General features: G+C 39.6%; 1 protein-coding gene across 1 annotated transcript in view; it reads right to left on the bottom strand.

Annotated features, from left to right (window-relative positions):
• LOC139163096 (complement C4-B-like) overlaps window positions 1–12,333 on the bottom strand; it is a 129,419-nt gene extending 117,086 nt beyond the window's left edge. The window contains exon 1 of the mRNA XM_070744036.1: window positions 12,195–12,333. Coding sequence (XP_070600137.1) covers window positions 12,195–12,271 — 77 coding nt within the window. The 5' untranslated portion in view covers window positions 12,272–12,333. The remainder of the gene's footprint in view (window positions 1–12,194) is intronic.
• Window positions 12,334–13,559: the final 1,226 nt, after the last annotated feature.

Raw genomic sequence — 13,559 nt, 5'->3', positions numbered from 1 at the left:
GAAAAAAAGTGACTTATTCTGATTGTTTTTCATACTTAGGACTTTTTGTTTATGTTTGTTTGTTTGTTTGTTTACATTTATAGGCTGCCTTTCTCCAGGAGACTCAGGGTGGCGTACAAGATAACAGCAATACAAAATTTATTTATTTATTTATTGTTAGAGTTGAAAGGGACCATGCAGGTCATCAAGTCCAACCCCCTGCCTGAGCAGGAATCCTAAAGCACCCCAGCCAAGTGGCAGTCCAATCTCCTCTTGAAAGTGTCCAGAGTTGGGGAGTTCACAACCTCCGCAGGCAGGTTGTTCCAATGTTGATCGCTCTGACCATCAGGATGTTCTTCCTTACTTCTAGGTTGAATCTCTCCTTGGTCAGCTTCCAGCCGTTGTTCCTCGTCCGGCCCTCTGGTGCTCTTGAGAATAGAGTGGCCCCCTCCTCTCTGTGGCAACCCCTCGTATACCTGTATACAGCTATCATGTCCCCTCTGGCCCTCCTTTTCTCTAGGCTATCCATGCCCAGTTCCCGCAATCTCTCTTCGTAAGTCTTGGTTTCAAGTCCCCTAATCATTTTGGTTGCTCTTTTCTGCACCTTCTCCAGAGTTTCAATGTCTCTTTTGAAGTGTGGTGACCAGAACTGGATGCAGTACTCCAGATGTGGTCTGACCAGGGCGTAAATTAAGAATTCCAAACGTAAAAAGAACCATTCAAGGTAAAACAATACAAAATTTAAAAACCCCAAATATTAAAAAGCCAATCAAAGGTCATACCACAAGCATACTATTGGCTGGAGCCGAGTGTTCACGCTCAATATTGCTGCTTCCCCAAGGTTGCATCATCAAAATTTGGCCACTTAGCAACTACCGTATTTTTCAGTGTATAAGATGCACCTTTTTCCTCCCTAAAAGAGGCTGACAATTTAGGTGCAGCTCCGAATGTAGCTTTTTTCCCAAGCCCTAACAAGGTGCTGATTATCTTCCCAGCTCTTCCTGGTTTGTTTTCATTGCTAGTCCCTCCCAAAAAAGTTTTTTTCAGCCCTAACGAAGTGCTAACAATCTTTCTTGCTTGCAAGATTTTTTCATTGCTACTCCGAAGGTTTTTTCCCAGCCTTAAGATTTTGCAGGCTTTTTTTCACTGCTACTTCCTCCGAAAAATATTTTTTTCAGCCTTAACCAGGGGATAATATAATAATAATAATTATTATTATTTATTAGATTTGTATGCCGCCCCTCTCCGTAGACGCTGGGCGGCTCGCAACAATAACAAAGACAATGTAAGAACAAATCTAATAATTTAAGAAACACTAAAAAACCCATTATTAAAAGCAAGCATACACACAAACATACCATGTATAAACTGTATGGGCCCAGGGGAGATGTCTCAGTTCCCCCATGCCTGACGGCAGAGATGGGTCTTAAGAACTTTACGAAAGGCAAGGAGGGTGGGGGCAGTTCTGATCTCCGGGGGGAGCTGGTTCCAAAGGGTCGGGGCCGCCACAGAGAAGGCTCTTCTCCTGGGTCCCGCCAAACAACATTGTGCTGAAACTGACCAGACTTAAGGATGCTAGCCAGATAAATACCTGGGAGGTAGATTTTTCCTCCCTATTTCCCTCCTCCAAAACTAAGGTGCGTCTTATATTCCAGTGCATCTTATACTCCAAAATATACAGTGGCTCATATTTATGACAGTTTCAGTGTCCAATGGGTCACGTGATGCCTTTTGGTGATCTTCTGACAAAGTAAGTCAGTGAGGAAGCCAGATTCATTGAACAACTTGTTACTAACTTAACAACTGCAGTGACTCGCTTAACAACCGTGGCCAGAAAGGTCATAAAATGGAATAAAACTGACTTAACAATTGTCTTGCTTAACAACAGAAATTTTGATCTGAATTATGGCCATAAATCGAGGACTAATTGTATAACTAACCTTATCTTTAAGTCAAGAAGATTTATTAAGACGTCGTTGCACGTCAGACCTTTAACAAAGCTCACTTTTTATTTCAGTTCATTGGAAAACTTGTCCATTAATTTTTAACCTTTATGGTTTCTCTTGCTAACAAGAGAGATGTTTGTATAAAGATAGTTCCTTTTATCTCCATGGCTGCTCTGTTTAATGACAAACCTTTGATAAAGAAGTTAGTCTAAGGCTTTTTGAAAATCCAGGTATACACTGTTGACAGAGTTACCTCCATTCAACTCTCAAAATAACTCAGGAAATTGGTAAGGAAACAACTTTTAACTTTGCAGAGTACATGCCGGTCCTCTTATTTATTTATATTTCTTCTTCTTTTTCAATTGCCACAATTAAGAGATTCTTGACGTGTTACAATATCAACAATTAAAAGTCTGCAGTTAATTTTACACAGCCGTAAACAATAATTAAACACAGATAAGATCATAAAACAGCCAATCAAAAAGTCATAAAAATATATAGTGATATCTTTTAGCAAGGGTTTTTCCTCCCCTCTCTAAGGCTTAGGAATTTTAAGTAAGTTTTTTTTAGGACCTATGGCAACCTGCTTTAAAGAGCTGACAATCCTGGCAAAGATCAAGGAATTGATGAAAAGACCAGTTCCTTGGAATCTCTCCAGAAATTGAGAAGATGGGAGATTGCCCATATGTAATTCTGAACAGCTGATCCACTCAAAGAGACCACAAAACAGTGGCTTTCTGTGTGTTTAAGCAGCAAGAGATAATAGGATTAGCCATCTCACTTGCAATTGTTGTGGAGATTTTCTGAAATTGCCTATTAACTACTGTATTCTAAAAGCTCTTAGAAACTCTTAGAAAGACAGGTTTAAAAAGTCTTCATTGGGTGACTTTACTTCAAAGCTACCAAGAACTCTGTATAATGGGCTAAGAAAGAAAAATAGAGAAATCAAATCCTATGACAACATTTAAAAGAAAATTGGGAGAGGTAAAAGGAAGGAATATAAAACTGGTTTATTTTATTATTGGAAAAATATACTGCATGTTATTACTTCTGGGAATCCTCTTAACACCAGCATTTGGGTGGATGCTTTCAAAACACAGTCTCTCTAAAAAGCCTTGGAATTATTATTGTCTGACTGTCTCTATTTCTCCACTATTTCTCCTGTTATGGTAGTTTTTTTGGTTTGGACCTAATTATGAAGCTTCTTCACCTCATTGCTGCCCAGTACATCCATTGCTACTTTTAGGAAGGATCTAAAGCAGTGTTTCCCAACCTTGGCAACTTGGAGATATCTGGACTTCAACTCCCAGAATTCCCCAGCCAGCATTTGCTGGCTGGGGAATTCTGGGAGTTGAAGTCCAGATATCTTCAAGTTGCCAAGGCTGGGAAACACTGATCTAAAGCATGCCGGCTCGGGAATTCTGGGAGTTGAAGTCCCCGCCTCCTAAAGTTGCCAAGCTTGAAAAAAAATATTGATGTTGCTAACTGAAATTAAGTGAGCTTTGCCCCATTTTACGATTTTTCCTGCCACGGTTGTGAAGTGAATGATAGTAGTAGCTTAAGTTAGTAGACTAGACTAGAGTAGACTAGACTAGACTAGACTAGACTAGACTAGAATAGAATAGAATAGAATAGAATAGAATAGAATATAGCACAGCATAGCATAGCATAGCATAGCATAGCATAGAATTCTTTGTTGGCCAAATGTCATTTGACAAAGAAATTTGTCTTTGGTGCATATGGTCTCAATGTACACAAAAGAAAAGGTACAATTGTCCAGAATCATAAGATACAACACTTGAGTAGAACAGAACAAAACAGAACAAAACAGAACAAAACAGAACAAAACAGAACAGAAGAACAGAAGAACAGAAGAACAGAAGAACAGAAGAACAGAAGAACAGAAGAACAGAAGAACAGAAGAACAGAAGAACAGAAGAACAGAAGAACAGAAGAACAGAAGAAAACAGAAGAAAACAGAAGAACAGAAGAACAGAAGAACAGAAGAACAGAAGAACAGAAGAACAGAAGAACAGAAGAACAGAAGAACAGAAGAAAACAGAAGAACAGAAGAACAGAAGAACAGAAGAACAGAAGAACAGAAGAACAGAAGAACAGAAGAACAGAAGAACAGAAGAACAGAAGAACAGAAGAACAGAAGAAAACAGAAGAAAACAGAAGAACAGAAGAACAGAAGAACAGAAGAACAGAAGAACAGAAGAAAACAGAAGAAAACAGAAGAACAGAAGAACAGAAGAACAGAAGAACAGAAGAACAGAACAGAAGAACAGAAGAACAGAAGAACAGAAGAACAGAAGAACAGAAGAACAGAAGAAAACAGAAGAAAACAGAAGAACAGAAGAACAGAAGAACAGAAGAACAGAAGAACAGAAGAACAGAAGAACAGAAGAACAGAAGAACAGAAGAACAGAAGAACAGAAGAACAGAAGAACAGAAGAACAGAAGAACAGAAGAACAGAAGAACAGAAGAACAGAAGAACAGAAGAAAACAGAAGAAAACAGAAGAACAGAAGAACAGAAGAACAGAAGAACAGAAGAACAGAAGAACAGAAGAACAGAAGAACAGAAGAACAGAAGAACAGAAGAACAGAAGAACAGAAGAACAGAAGAACAGAAGAACAGAAAAGAACAATTTATTGACCAAGTGTGATTGTACACACACAAGGAATTTGCTCTCAATGTACATAAAAGAAAATATACAGTGCTCAAGAATCATGAGGTGCAACACTTAATTATTGTCATAGGGCTCAAATAAGCAATCAGGCAACAATATAAATCGTAAGGATTTAAGCAACAAGTTACAGTCATACAGTCATAAGTGGGAGGAGATGAGTGATAGGAACGATGAGAAGACTAATAATAATAGTAATGCAGCCTTAATGAATAGTTTGATAGTGGTGGTGAGGGAACTATTTGTTTAGCAGAGTGATGGCATTCAGGAAAAAACTGTGGTTGTGTCCAGTTGTCTTGGTAACATGGTTGTTAAGTGAAGCTGGTTGACTTTGAAGAAGATCACAAAAAGGGGATCGCATGACTCCAGGACACTGCAATTGTTGTAACTGTGAGTCAGTTGCCAAGCATCTAAATTTTGATCACATGATCATGGAGATGCTGCAATGGCCATAAGTGTGGAAAAACAGTTGTAAGCTGTTTTTTCAGTGACGTTATAACTCTAAATGGTCACTAAATGAACTGTTGTAAGTCAAGGATTATCTGTACAGCAGATGGAGCAGTTCTCAGATACATACTGTATATTTGTGTACAATTTTATAGCTATGATTTTTTACACGGTAAGATATATTGTGGTGCATACTAAACTTGCTTTTCCATAATTTTTATTTGGTAATTTTAAATGTTTGGACAGTGTTCGGAGAGGAAGTAAGATAAACATGTTTCTTTTTGTTTATTTGATTGATCTTTGCTTGGCCCAACAGGGAAAGCCAAAAATTGTAATCTAACACAGCTGTAGAATAGAGTTCAGAGAGAACTGAGTGAGACATTTTATCTGATCTACCAGGGCATGAAGTATACAGATATGCAAATATATACACATATAGATATATGCAAAATCGGGCAAGTTCCTTACAACAGTGTTTCCCAACCTTGGCAACTTGAAGATATCTGGACTTCAACTCCCAGAATTCTGGGAGTTGAAGTCCAAATATCTTCAAGTTGCCACGGTTGGGAAACACTGCCTTACAAGATATGGTTGTAATCAATCAAATGCTGTTTATGGACTGGATTTATGGTCTTTCTATTCTAAAAAAACAAGAGGTTTTCAAGGACCAGAGTATGTGGTTTCCACAATTTCGCAATATTGTTGTTGGCTGAACTGTAGACATTCCGATTCCCTCCCCATCCCCTCCTAAATTCAAAGTCCTTTATACAAATATCCATTCTGGACTTTTCAAAATTGCTTAAACTCCGAATTACACGTTGGATTAGATGAGGATTAAGCTACAAATATATCCATGGAACTTCCACACCACAGCACAATTTAAGGCCTTGCTTATTGCTTTGGAGGCTTGTTAAACATTAAGGCTGGGGTTCTTGGTACGCTGGAGGGTCTGTTTCCTTTACTCCAATTAATCAGTGGAACAACTGGACTCCAGAAGTTGTGAATTAGTGAAATAGTGGAAGTTTTAAAGAAGAGATTGAATAACCATTTGTCTGAAACTGTATAGGGCAGTGATGGCGAACATATGGCACGTACCACAGGTGGCACACGAAGCCATATCTGTTGGCACACGAGCTTAGCTCCAACGTGTATCTATGTGCCAGCCAGCTGGTTTTTGGTTTGCACAGAGGCTCTGGGAGGGCATTTTTGGCTTCCAGAGAGCCTCTAGAGAGATGGGGGAGGGCGCTTTTACTCTCCCCCCAGCTCCAGAAAAACCTTTGGAACCTGGGGAGGGCAAACACGAGCCTACTCAGCCCACCAGAAGTTGGGAAACAGGCCATTTCCAGCCTGCAGAGGGCCTCCAGGTGGGGTGGGGTGAAGAAAGCTGGTTTTGCCCTCCATTCATGGCATCGGACCAGAATATCTCCAAGACCGCCTTCTGCTGCACAAATCCCAGCGACCGATTAGGTCCCACAGAGTGGGCCTTCTCCGGGTCCCGTCAACTAAACAATGCCGGTTGGTGGGCCCCAGGGGAAGAGCCTTCTCTGTGGTGGTCCCGACTCTCTGGAACCAGCTCCCCCCAGAGATTAGAACTGCCCCTACCCTCCTTGCCTTTCGTAAACTCCTCAAAACCCACCTTTGTCGTCAGGCATGGGGGAATTGAAACATCTCCCCCGGGCCTATACAATTGATGTAACTTGTTGCGTATATCCTAAGATTTTTATTAATATTGCTTCTTCATTGCTTATTTGACCCCTATGACAATCATTAAGTGTTGTATCACATGATTCTTGACAAATGTATACTGTATTTTATTTTATGTACGTTGAGAGCATATGCATCAAAACAAATTCCTTGTGTGTCCAATCACACTTGGCCAATAAAAATTCTATTCTATTCTATTCTATGTATGGTATGTTTGTTTGTATGTATGTTTGCTTAATAATGGGTTTTTAAAAAATATTTTAAATTGTAAATTATTAGATTTGTTATGAATTGTTTTATTGTGCTGTGAGCCGCCCTGAGTCTACGGAGAGGGGCGGCATACAAATCTAATAAATAGTAATAGTAATAGTAATAGAATTATGGGTGTGTGGCACTTGCACATGTGCGATAGTGCACACCTACACTCTTTCGGCACCCGAGGACAAAAAGGTTCGCCATCACTGGTATAGAGTTTCCTGTCTGAGCAGGGGGTTGGACTAGAAGACCTCTAAGGTCCCTTCCAACTCTGTTCTTCTAAATTCTAAACCTCATACTAGTTGTTAAAGAGAATCCTGCAGTTGTTCAGCAAACGTGGGGGTTTTTCTCCATTGAATTTGTCAGAAGGCAGCTGGGAAGATTGCTAATGGCGATTACATGATGCTGCAATTCACTGATTGCCAAGTTTGATATTGTGATCGTGGGACAAGGGTGGGTTCTAATTAGCTTCCCCACTGTTTCGCATTGTGAGGGAAATGCATGTTTTTCAATTGACAGATGGAGATTTTGTCCATTCCGATGGTTTTAAAATGTCCGCTGAGATCCTTTGGCACTGCGCCCAGCGTGCCAAGTACCACTGGGACCATTTTCTCTGGCTTATGCCAGAGTCATTGCAGCTCGATTTTTAGATCTTCGTATTTCACTAATTTCTCTAGCTGCCTCTCCTCAATTCTGCTGTCCTCTGGGATTGCGATGTCGATGATCCATACTTTCTTTTTCCCCGTAATCAGAATGTCTGGTGTGTTATGCTTCAGAATTCGGTCAGTCTGAAGTCGGAAGTCCCACAGTAGTTTTGCTTGCTCATTTTCAACCACTTTTCCGGGCTTATGATCCCACCAGTTCTTTGCCACTGGTAGATGGTAGTTCTGGCACAAGTTCCAGTGGATCATCTGTGCCACAGCATCATGTCTATGCTTGTAGTCAGTCTGTGCAATCTTTTTGCAATAGCGGAGTATGTGATTGATTGTTTCATCTGTTTCTTTACAGAGTCTTTACAATTATTATTATTATTATTATTATTATTATTATTATTATTATTATGTCAGTACAACACAGCAAACGAGATCACTATGCTGGATTTCGTATTTCATCACCAGTCGGGCGCTTCCCAAGCACCTAGGACTGCGTGATGTAGCGGCGAATTATGTTTGCCGATCCCAGTAAAGCGGCCTTTTGCAATGGACAGATGGAGATTTTGTCAATTCCGATGGTTTTCAAATTATTATTATTATTATTATTATTATTATTATTATTATTATTATTATTATTATTATTAATTAGATTTGTATGCTGCCCTTCTCCGCAGACTCATAGTTCTATAGAACCAATCCAAACTGGGAACCCACCTCTGTCATGAGGATGCAGTGACCATTGTAAGTATGAGGACTAGTTGTGCATTACTTTTTTCATTGCCGCCATAACTTCTACTGGTCGCTAAATGAATGGTTGTAAGGTGAGGACTATCTGTATTTTCCTGTTTGCATTCATGACTTAAAGCTATAGCTCCTCCAGCACAACCTTAATGTATCACCAGCCTTGTTTGTACAATCCTATAAACCTGTGTTTCTCTTTTTTATTTTTTTTATTGAAGTTTGCAATAATATAAAATACAAATAGAAACAAAGGGATAGGAAGAACGGAAAGAAGGGGGAAAGGTAAAAGGTAAAAGGAAATAGAAAAATAGTTAGGACTTCCAATTTCACCATGGGAAGCTTTCAAGAAGAGACTGGGCAGAAATGGTGTAGTAGGGTCTCCTACTTGAGTAGGGGGCTGGACTAGATGACCCACAAGATCCCTATAATAATAATAATAATAATAATAATAATAATAATAATAATAATAATAATAATAATTTATTAGATTTATATGCCGCCCCTCTCTGCAGACTCTGTTATTCTGTTGTTCTGAAACTTTTTTTGCTGCAGTAGAATACAAAGTGCAGTCACAATCTCTACTTCTCATCTTACATGTTTAGTAAGTGCTAGCGATTTCTATAATAGCACATTAATCTAATAAAAACCTAATATCAAAGTTTCATTTGTTTGTTTGTCTGTTTCGAGTATAAAGTCCAGAAGTGGTTTCCAAGTGCAAACCAAGTTCAATAAATTCTTTTCTTTTCTTTAGTCAGAACAGTTAAATTTTGCCACCTTTGCCGTTTTTCAACCTTGGCTACTTTAAGGTACTTTAATATCTCAGGGGCTGACACAAATAAGAGGGAGTGAAGCTATTCTCCAAAGCACTTGAGGGTAGGATAAGAAGCAATGAGTGGGAACTTATCAAGGAGGTAAGCAACTTAGGAGGAATTTCCTGATAGTTAGAACAATTAATCAGTGGAACAGCTTGCCTCCAGATATTGTGAATACTCCAACACTGGAAGTTTTCAAGAAGATGTTGGATAACCATTTGTCTGAAGTGGTTCAGGGTTTCCTGCCTAAGCAGGGGGTTGGACTAGAACAGTGTTTCCCAACCTTGGCAACTTGAAGATATTTGGACTTCAACTCCCAGAATTCCCCAGCCAGCGAATTCTGGGAGTTGAAGTCCAGATATCTTCAAGTTGCCAAGGTTGGGAAACACTGGACTAGAAGACCTCCAAGGTCCCTTCCAACTCTGATATTATTATTCAAATGTTTCAGATTAACAAAGTTGGAAAGGACTTTCTAGGACTAGGTCATCTAGTTCAATCCCCTGCTCAAGCAGGAGACCCTACACCATTTGTGACAAATGGCAGTCCAATGTCTTCCTGAAAGTCTCCAGTGATGAAGTTTCCACAACTTCCGAGGGCAAAAACTGTTCCAATGGTTGATTGTTCTCACTGTCAAAAAGTTCCCCCTTATTTCTAGGTTGAAAGTCTCTTTGATCAGTTTCCATCTATTATTTCTTGTCTGGTCTTCAGGTGCCTTAGAAAATATCTTGACCCCTTCCTCTGTGTGGCAGCCCCTCAAATATTGGAACGCTGCTACCATGTCTCTCCTGGCCCTTCTCTTTGCTAGACTATCCATGCCCAGTTCCTGCGTTATGTTATCTGCTCTGCTCTGCTCTGTTCTGTTGACACGGTTAGTTGGGGAATGTTTTATTTATTTATTTATTTATATTTATATTTATTTATTTATTTATTCATTTGTCCAATACACAAATACATAGGAGGAAACATAGACATGTAGTAATGTATATAAGGGTAAAGTGAACTTAGAGGAGAGGATATATGAAAGAAAGAAAATATATATGATAAGTGAGAGAAAGGAAAGACAATTGGACAGGGGACGAAAGGCACTCCAGTGCACTTATGTACGCCCCTTACTGGCCTCTTAGGAACCTGGAGAGGTCAATCGTGGAGAGTCTAAGGGAGAAATTTTGTGGGTTAGGGGTTAACACAATTGAGTCCGGCAATGAGTTCCACGCTTTGATAACTCGATTGTTGAAATCATATTTTTTACAGTCAAGTTTGGAGCGGTTTGTATTAAGTTTGAATCTGTTGCGTGCTCTTGTGTTGTTGCGGTTGAAGCTGAAGTAGTCATTGACCGGTAGGACATTGCAGCATATGATCTTGTGGGCAATACTCAAATCGTGTTTTAGGCGCCGTAGTTCTAGGCTTTCTAGGCCCAGGATTGTTAGTCTATTTTTGTAGGATATTCTGTTTCGAGTGGAGGAGTGAAGGGCTCTTCTGGTGAAATATCTTTGGACATTTTCAAGGGTGTTGATGTCTGAGATTTATTTATTTATTTTGTCCAATACACAATAATACACAATGAAGGTTATAGAGGATATAGTAGAGAAGAAATACGAGATGTAGGAGAGACTACAGGACAGGGGACGGAAGGCACTCTAGTGCGCTTATGTACGCCCCTTACTGACCTCTTAGGAATCTGGGGAGGTCAACCGTGGATAGTCTAAAGATAAAATGTTGGGGGTTAGGGGATGATACTACGGAGTCCGGTAATGAGTTCCACGCTTCAACAACCCGATTACTAGAGTCATATTTTTTACAGTCAAGTTTGGAGCAGTTAATGTTAAGCTTGAATCTGTTGTGTGCTCTTGTGTTGTTGTGGATGAAGCTGAAGTAGTCTTTGACTACTTCAGCTTCAACCACAATTCTGGGAGTTGAAGTCCACCTATCTTAAATTTGCAAAAGTTGAGAAATTGTGGATTCACACAGAGCTCAGGAAAACTCAGCCATATCCAGAGACTGTTTAGACAGCTAACTATATTCAGCCAGGGATCATAGTTGACATAGCAGGCTGGCTGATTCACAAGACACATGAAAATAGCCCCCTTATAGTGTATTGCAATGTGTGAACTAGTCCTTGACAATGTTGGCATGACAGATGAGGTATGGTTTGTGAGGAATTGTAAAAACCATTGCGGGTAACTTCCCTGCCAACCAAAGCCACACATTCTTTGCCCCAACAAAGTTTTTTTAAAAGAAATTGTTTATTTCATTTTCGTTAGCTAAACATACACAAGTAATATTCTAATACTTTTTTTCATTTTAAAAGGCTGCCCTTATGATAACAACGCATCACATACATCCTGCTATGCCCCCTCCAAAAAAGACAGAAACCTTGAAAAGGCAGCATAATAATAATAATAATAATAATAATAATAATAATAATAATAATAATAATGCAAGAACGTTCAGTTCGGTGTTGAAATTGTATTTTAAAGAAGGACGAAGCAAGTGTCGTTCATGTAGCTAGAACATGTTTCCTAACAAGCTTTTTCCCCCCACAGCCCTCCGTAAGCAAAATCAAAGACAATTAAGTCAAGGGTATATTGTTTTAACGGGTTTTTAACATTACATTGTATGTTTTTATTTTATTTTATTTTTTTCAGTTATGAGACCCAGAGTCTCAGGAGTTAGGTAGCATACAAATTCAAATAAATAAACCAAGTGAAAACAGAAAAGAGAAGTTGAATTTATGATCTCAAAGCATGCAGGTAGATTTAAATAAAATAAAATTGACAGGCTCTTTTTTGGGGTGTGCCCCTGAGACTTCACCCTTGGAGGCAAGCAGAAACCAATAGATAAAGGATTATTTAGTAAGATTGGGCAAAGGAGAGCTTTCATCTGCTGGGATGGTTTTTGCTATGCTAAAACAGCAGCTTTGCTGATGAGAAATATAATTGAGGAAGGGAAGCTGGTATTTACCCACCTGGGTTCTTGATGGCTGATCGCTATCAATATCCCCATCCATGATAGCCAAAGAAAGAATCGGTCTTGAGAGGACATCTCTGGACAACGTCTGCCCTGCCCGATGCTTTCTTCAACACTGGCCAGACTGTGAAAGGATTTTGCAATTAGTTGCAGGGACGAACATGGGGAGGGGAGCTAAGCCTGTGAGTCAGGCAACTTGGAAGGTTTCCAGCTGAAAAGAAAGCAAAACTTAGCAAGAGCGACCAAACTCAGCCCAGCTACCCAATGAACTCTGTCAAATTCTATCTGGGGCAGGGGTAGGCAAAGTTGGCTCTTCTGTGACATGGGGACTTCAACTCCCAGAATTCCTAAGCTAGCACGATTGGCTCAGGAATTCTGGGAGTTGAAGTCCACAAGTCATAGAAGAGCCATCTTTGCCTACCCCCGATCTGCGGTATCCAGTGGAGATGTCTCAAAGAACCTCAGGTTTGATGGAACTGAGTAATGCTCCCCAGTTGGTTGCGGGCAATGGGAGCTGTAGTCCAACTCAAAGGTGGTAGCTTATGTTGCATCCTAAGGCTAGTTGCACACTTTGCCATTAGCTATGGCTTGTTTAATTGTAGTTTATCAAAACAAACCATCATGGGATTGGTAGGCTCCGCAAACAAAGCCATAAACCAGAGTTTCAAAATCCTTCCAATGAGTAATCTTCCAGTTGAATTCAAACCGATCACAGTTCGACTTATTCCAGTTGATGGCTTGTGATTTAGTGTCACATATGAACAGAGCCCGTTCTGGCTTTAAATTTTGTTTAGTTATTTAAAAACTGGCTTGGTGCAATTCTGGTTGTGTACAATGCACTACCGGTATTACATTTACATGGCAACACATCATTACAAACCATAGTTTGGCTTCATTTGAACCTCTGAGTTGCAAACTAATGAACTTCATTTAAAGTAGTAACCACCTTCAATGAAGTTCATTAGCTTGCAACTCAGTGGTAGTAACTGCTAGTAACTACCTTCAATGAAGTTCATTAGCTTGCAACTCAGTGGTAGTAACTGCTAGTAACTACCTTCAATGAAGTTCATTAGTTTGCATTTCATTGGTAGTAACTACTAGTAATTACCTTCAATGAAGTTCATTAGCTTGCAACTCAGTGGCAGTAAGTAACTACTAGTAATTACCCTCAATGAAGTTGCAACTCAGTGGTAGTAACTACTAGTAACTACCTTCAATGAAGTTCATTAGTTTGCATTTCAGTGGTAGTAACTACTAGTAATTACCTTCAATGAAGTTCATTAGCTTACAACTCAGTGGTAGTAACTACTAGTAACTACCTTCAATGAAATTCATTAGCTTGCAACTCAGTGGGTCAGATGAA

This window comes from Erythrolamprus reginae, chromosome 2 (genome assembly GCF_031021105.1).
Source record: "Erythrolamprus reginae isolate rEryReg1 chromosome 2, rEryReg1.hap1, whole genome shotgun sequence".
Taxonomy (NCBI): domain Eukaryota; kingdom Metazoa; phylum Chordata; class Lepidosauria; order Squamata; family Dipsadidae; genus Erythrolamprus; species Erythrolamprus reginae.
This window is presented reverse-complemented; position numbering and strand designations above follow the sequence as displayed.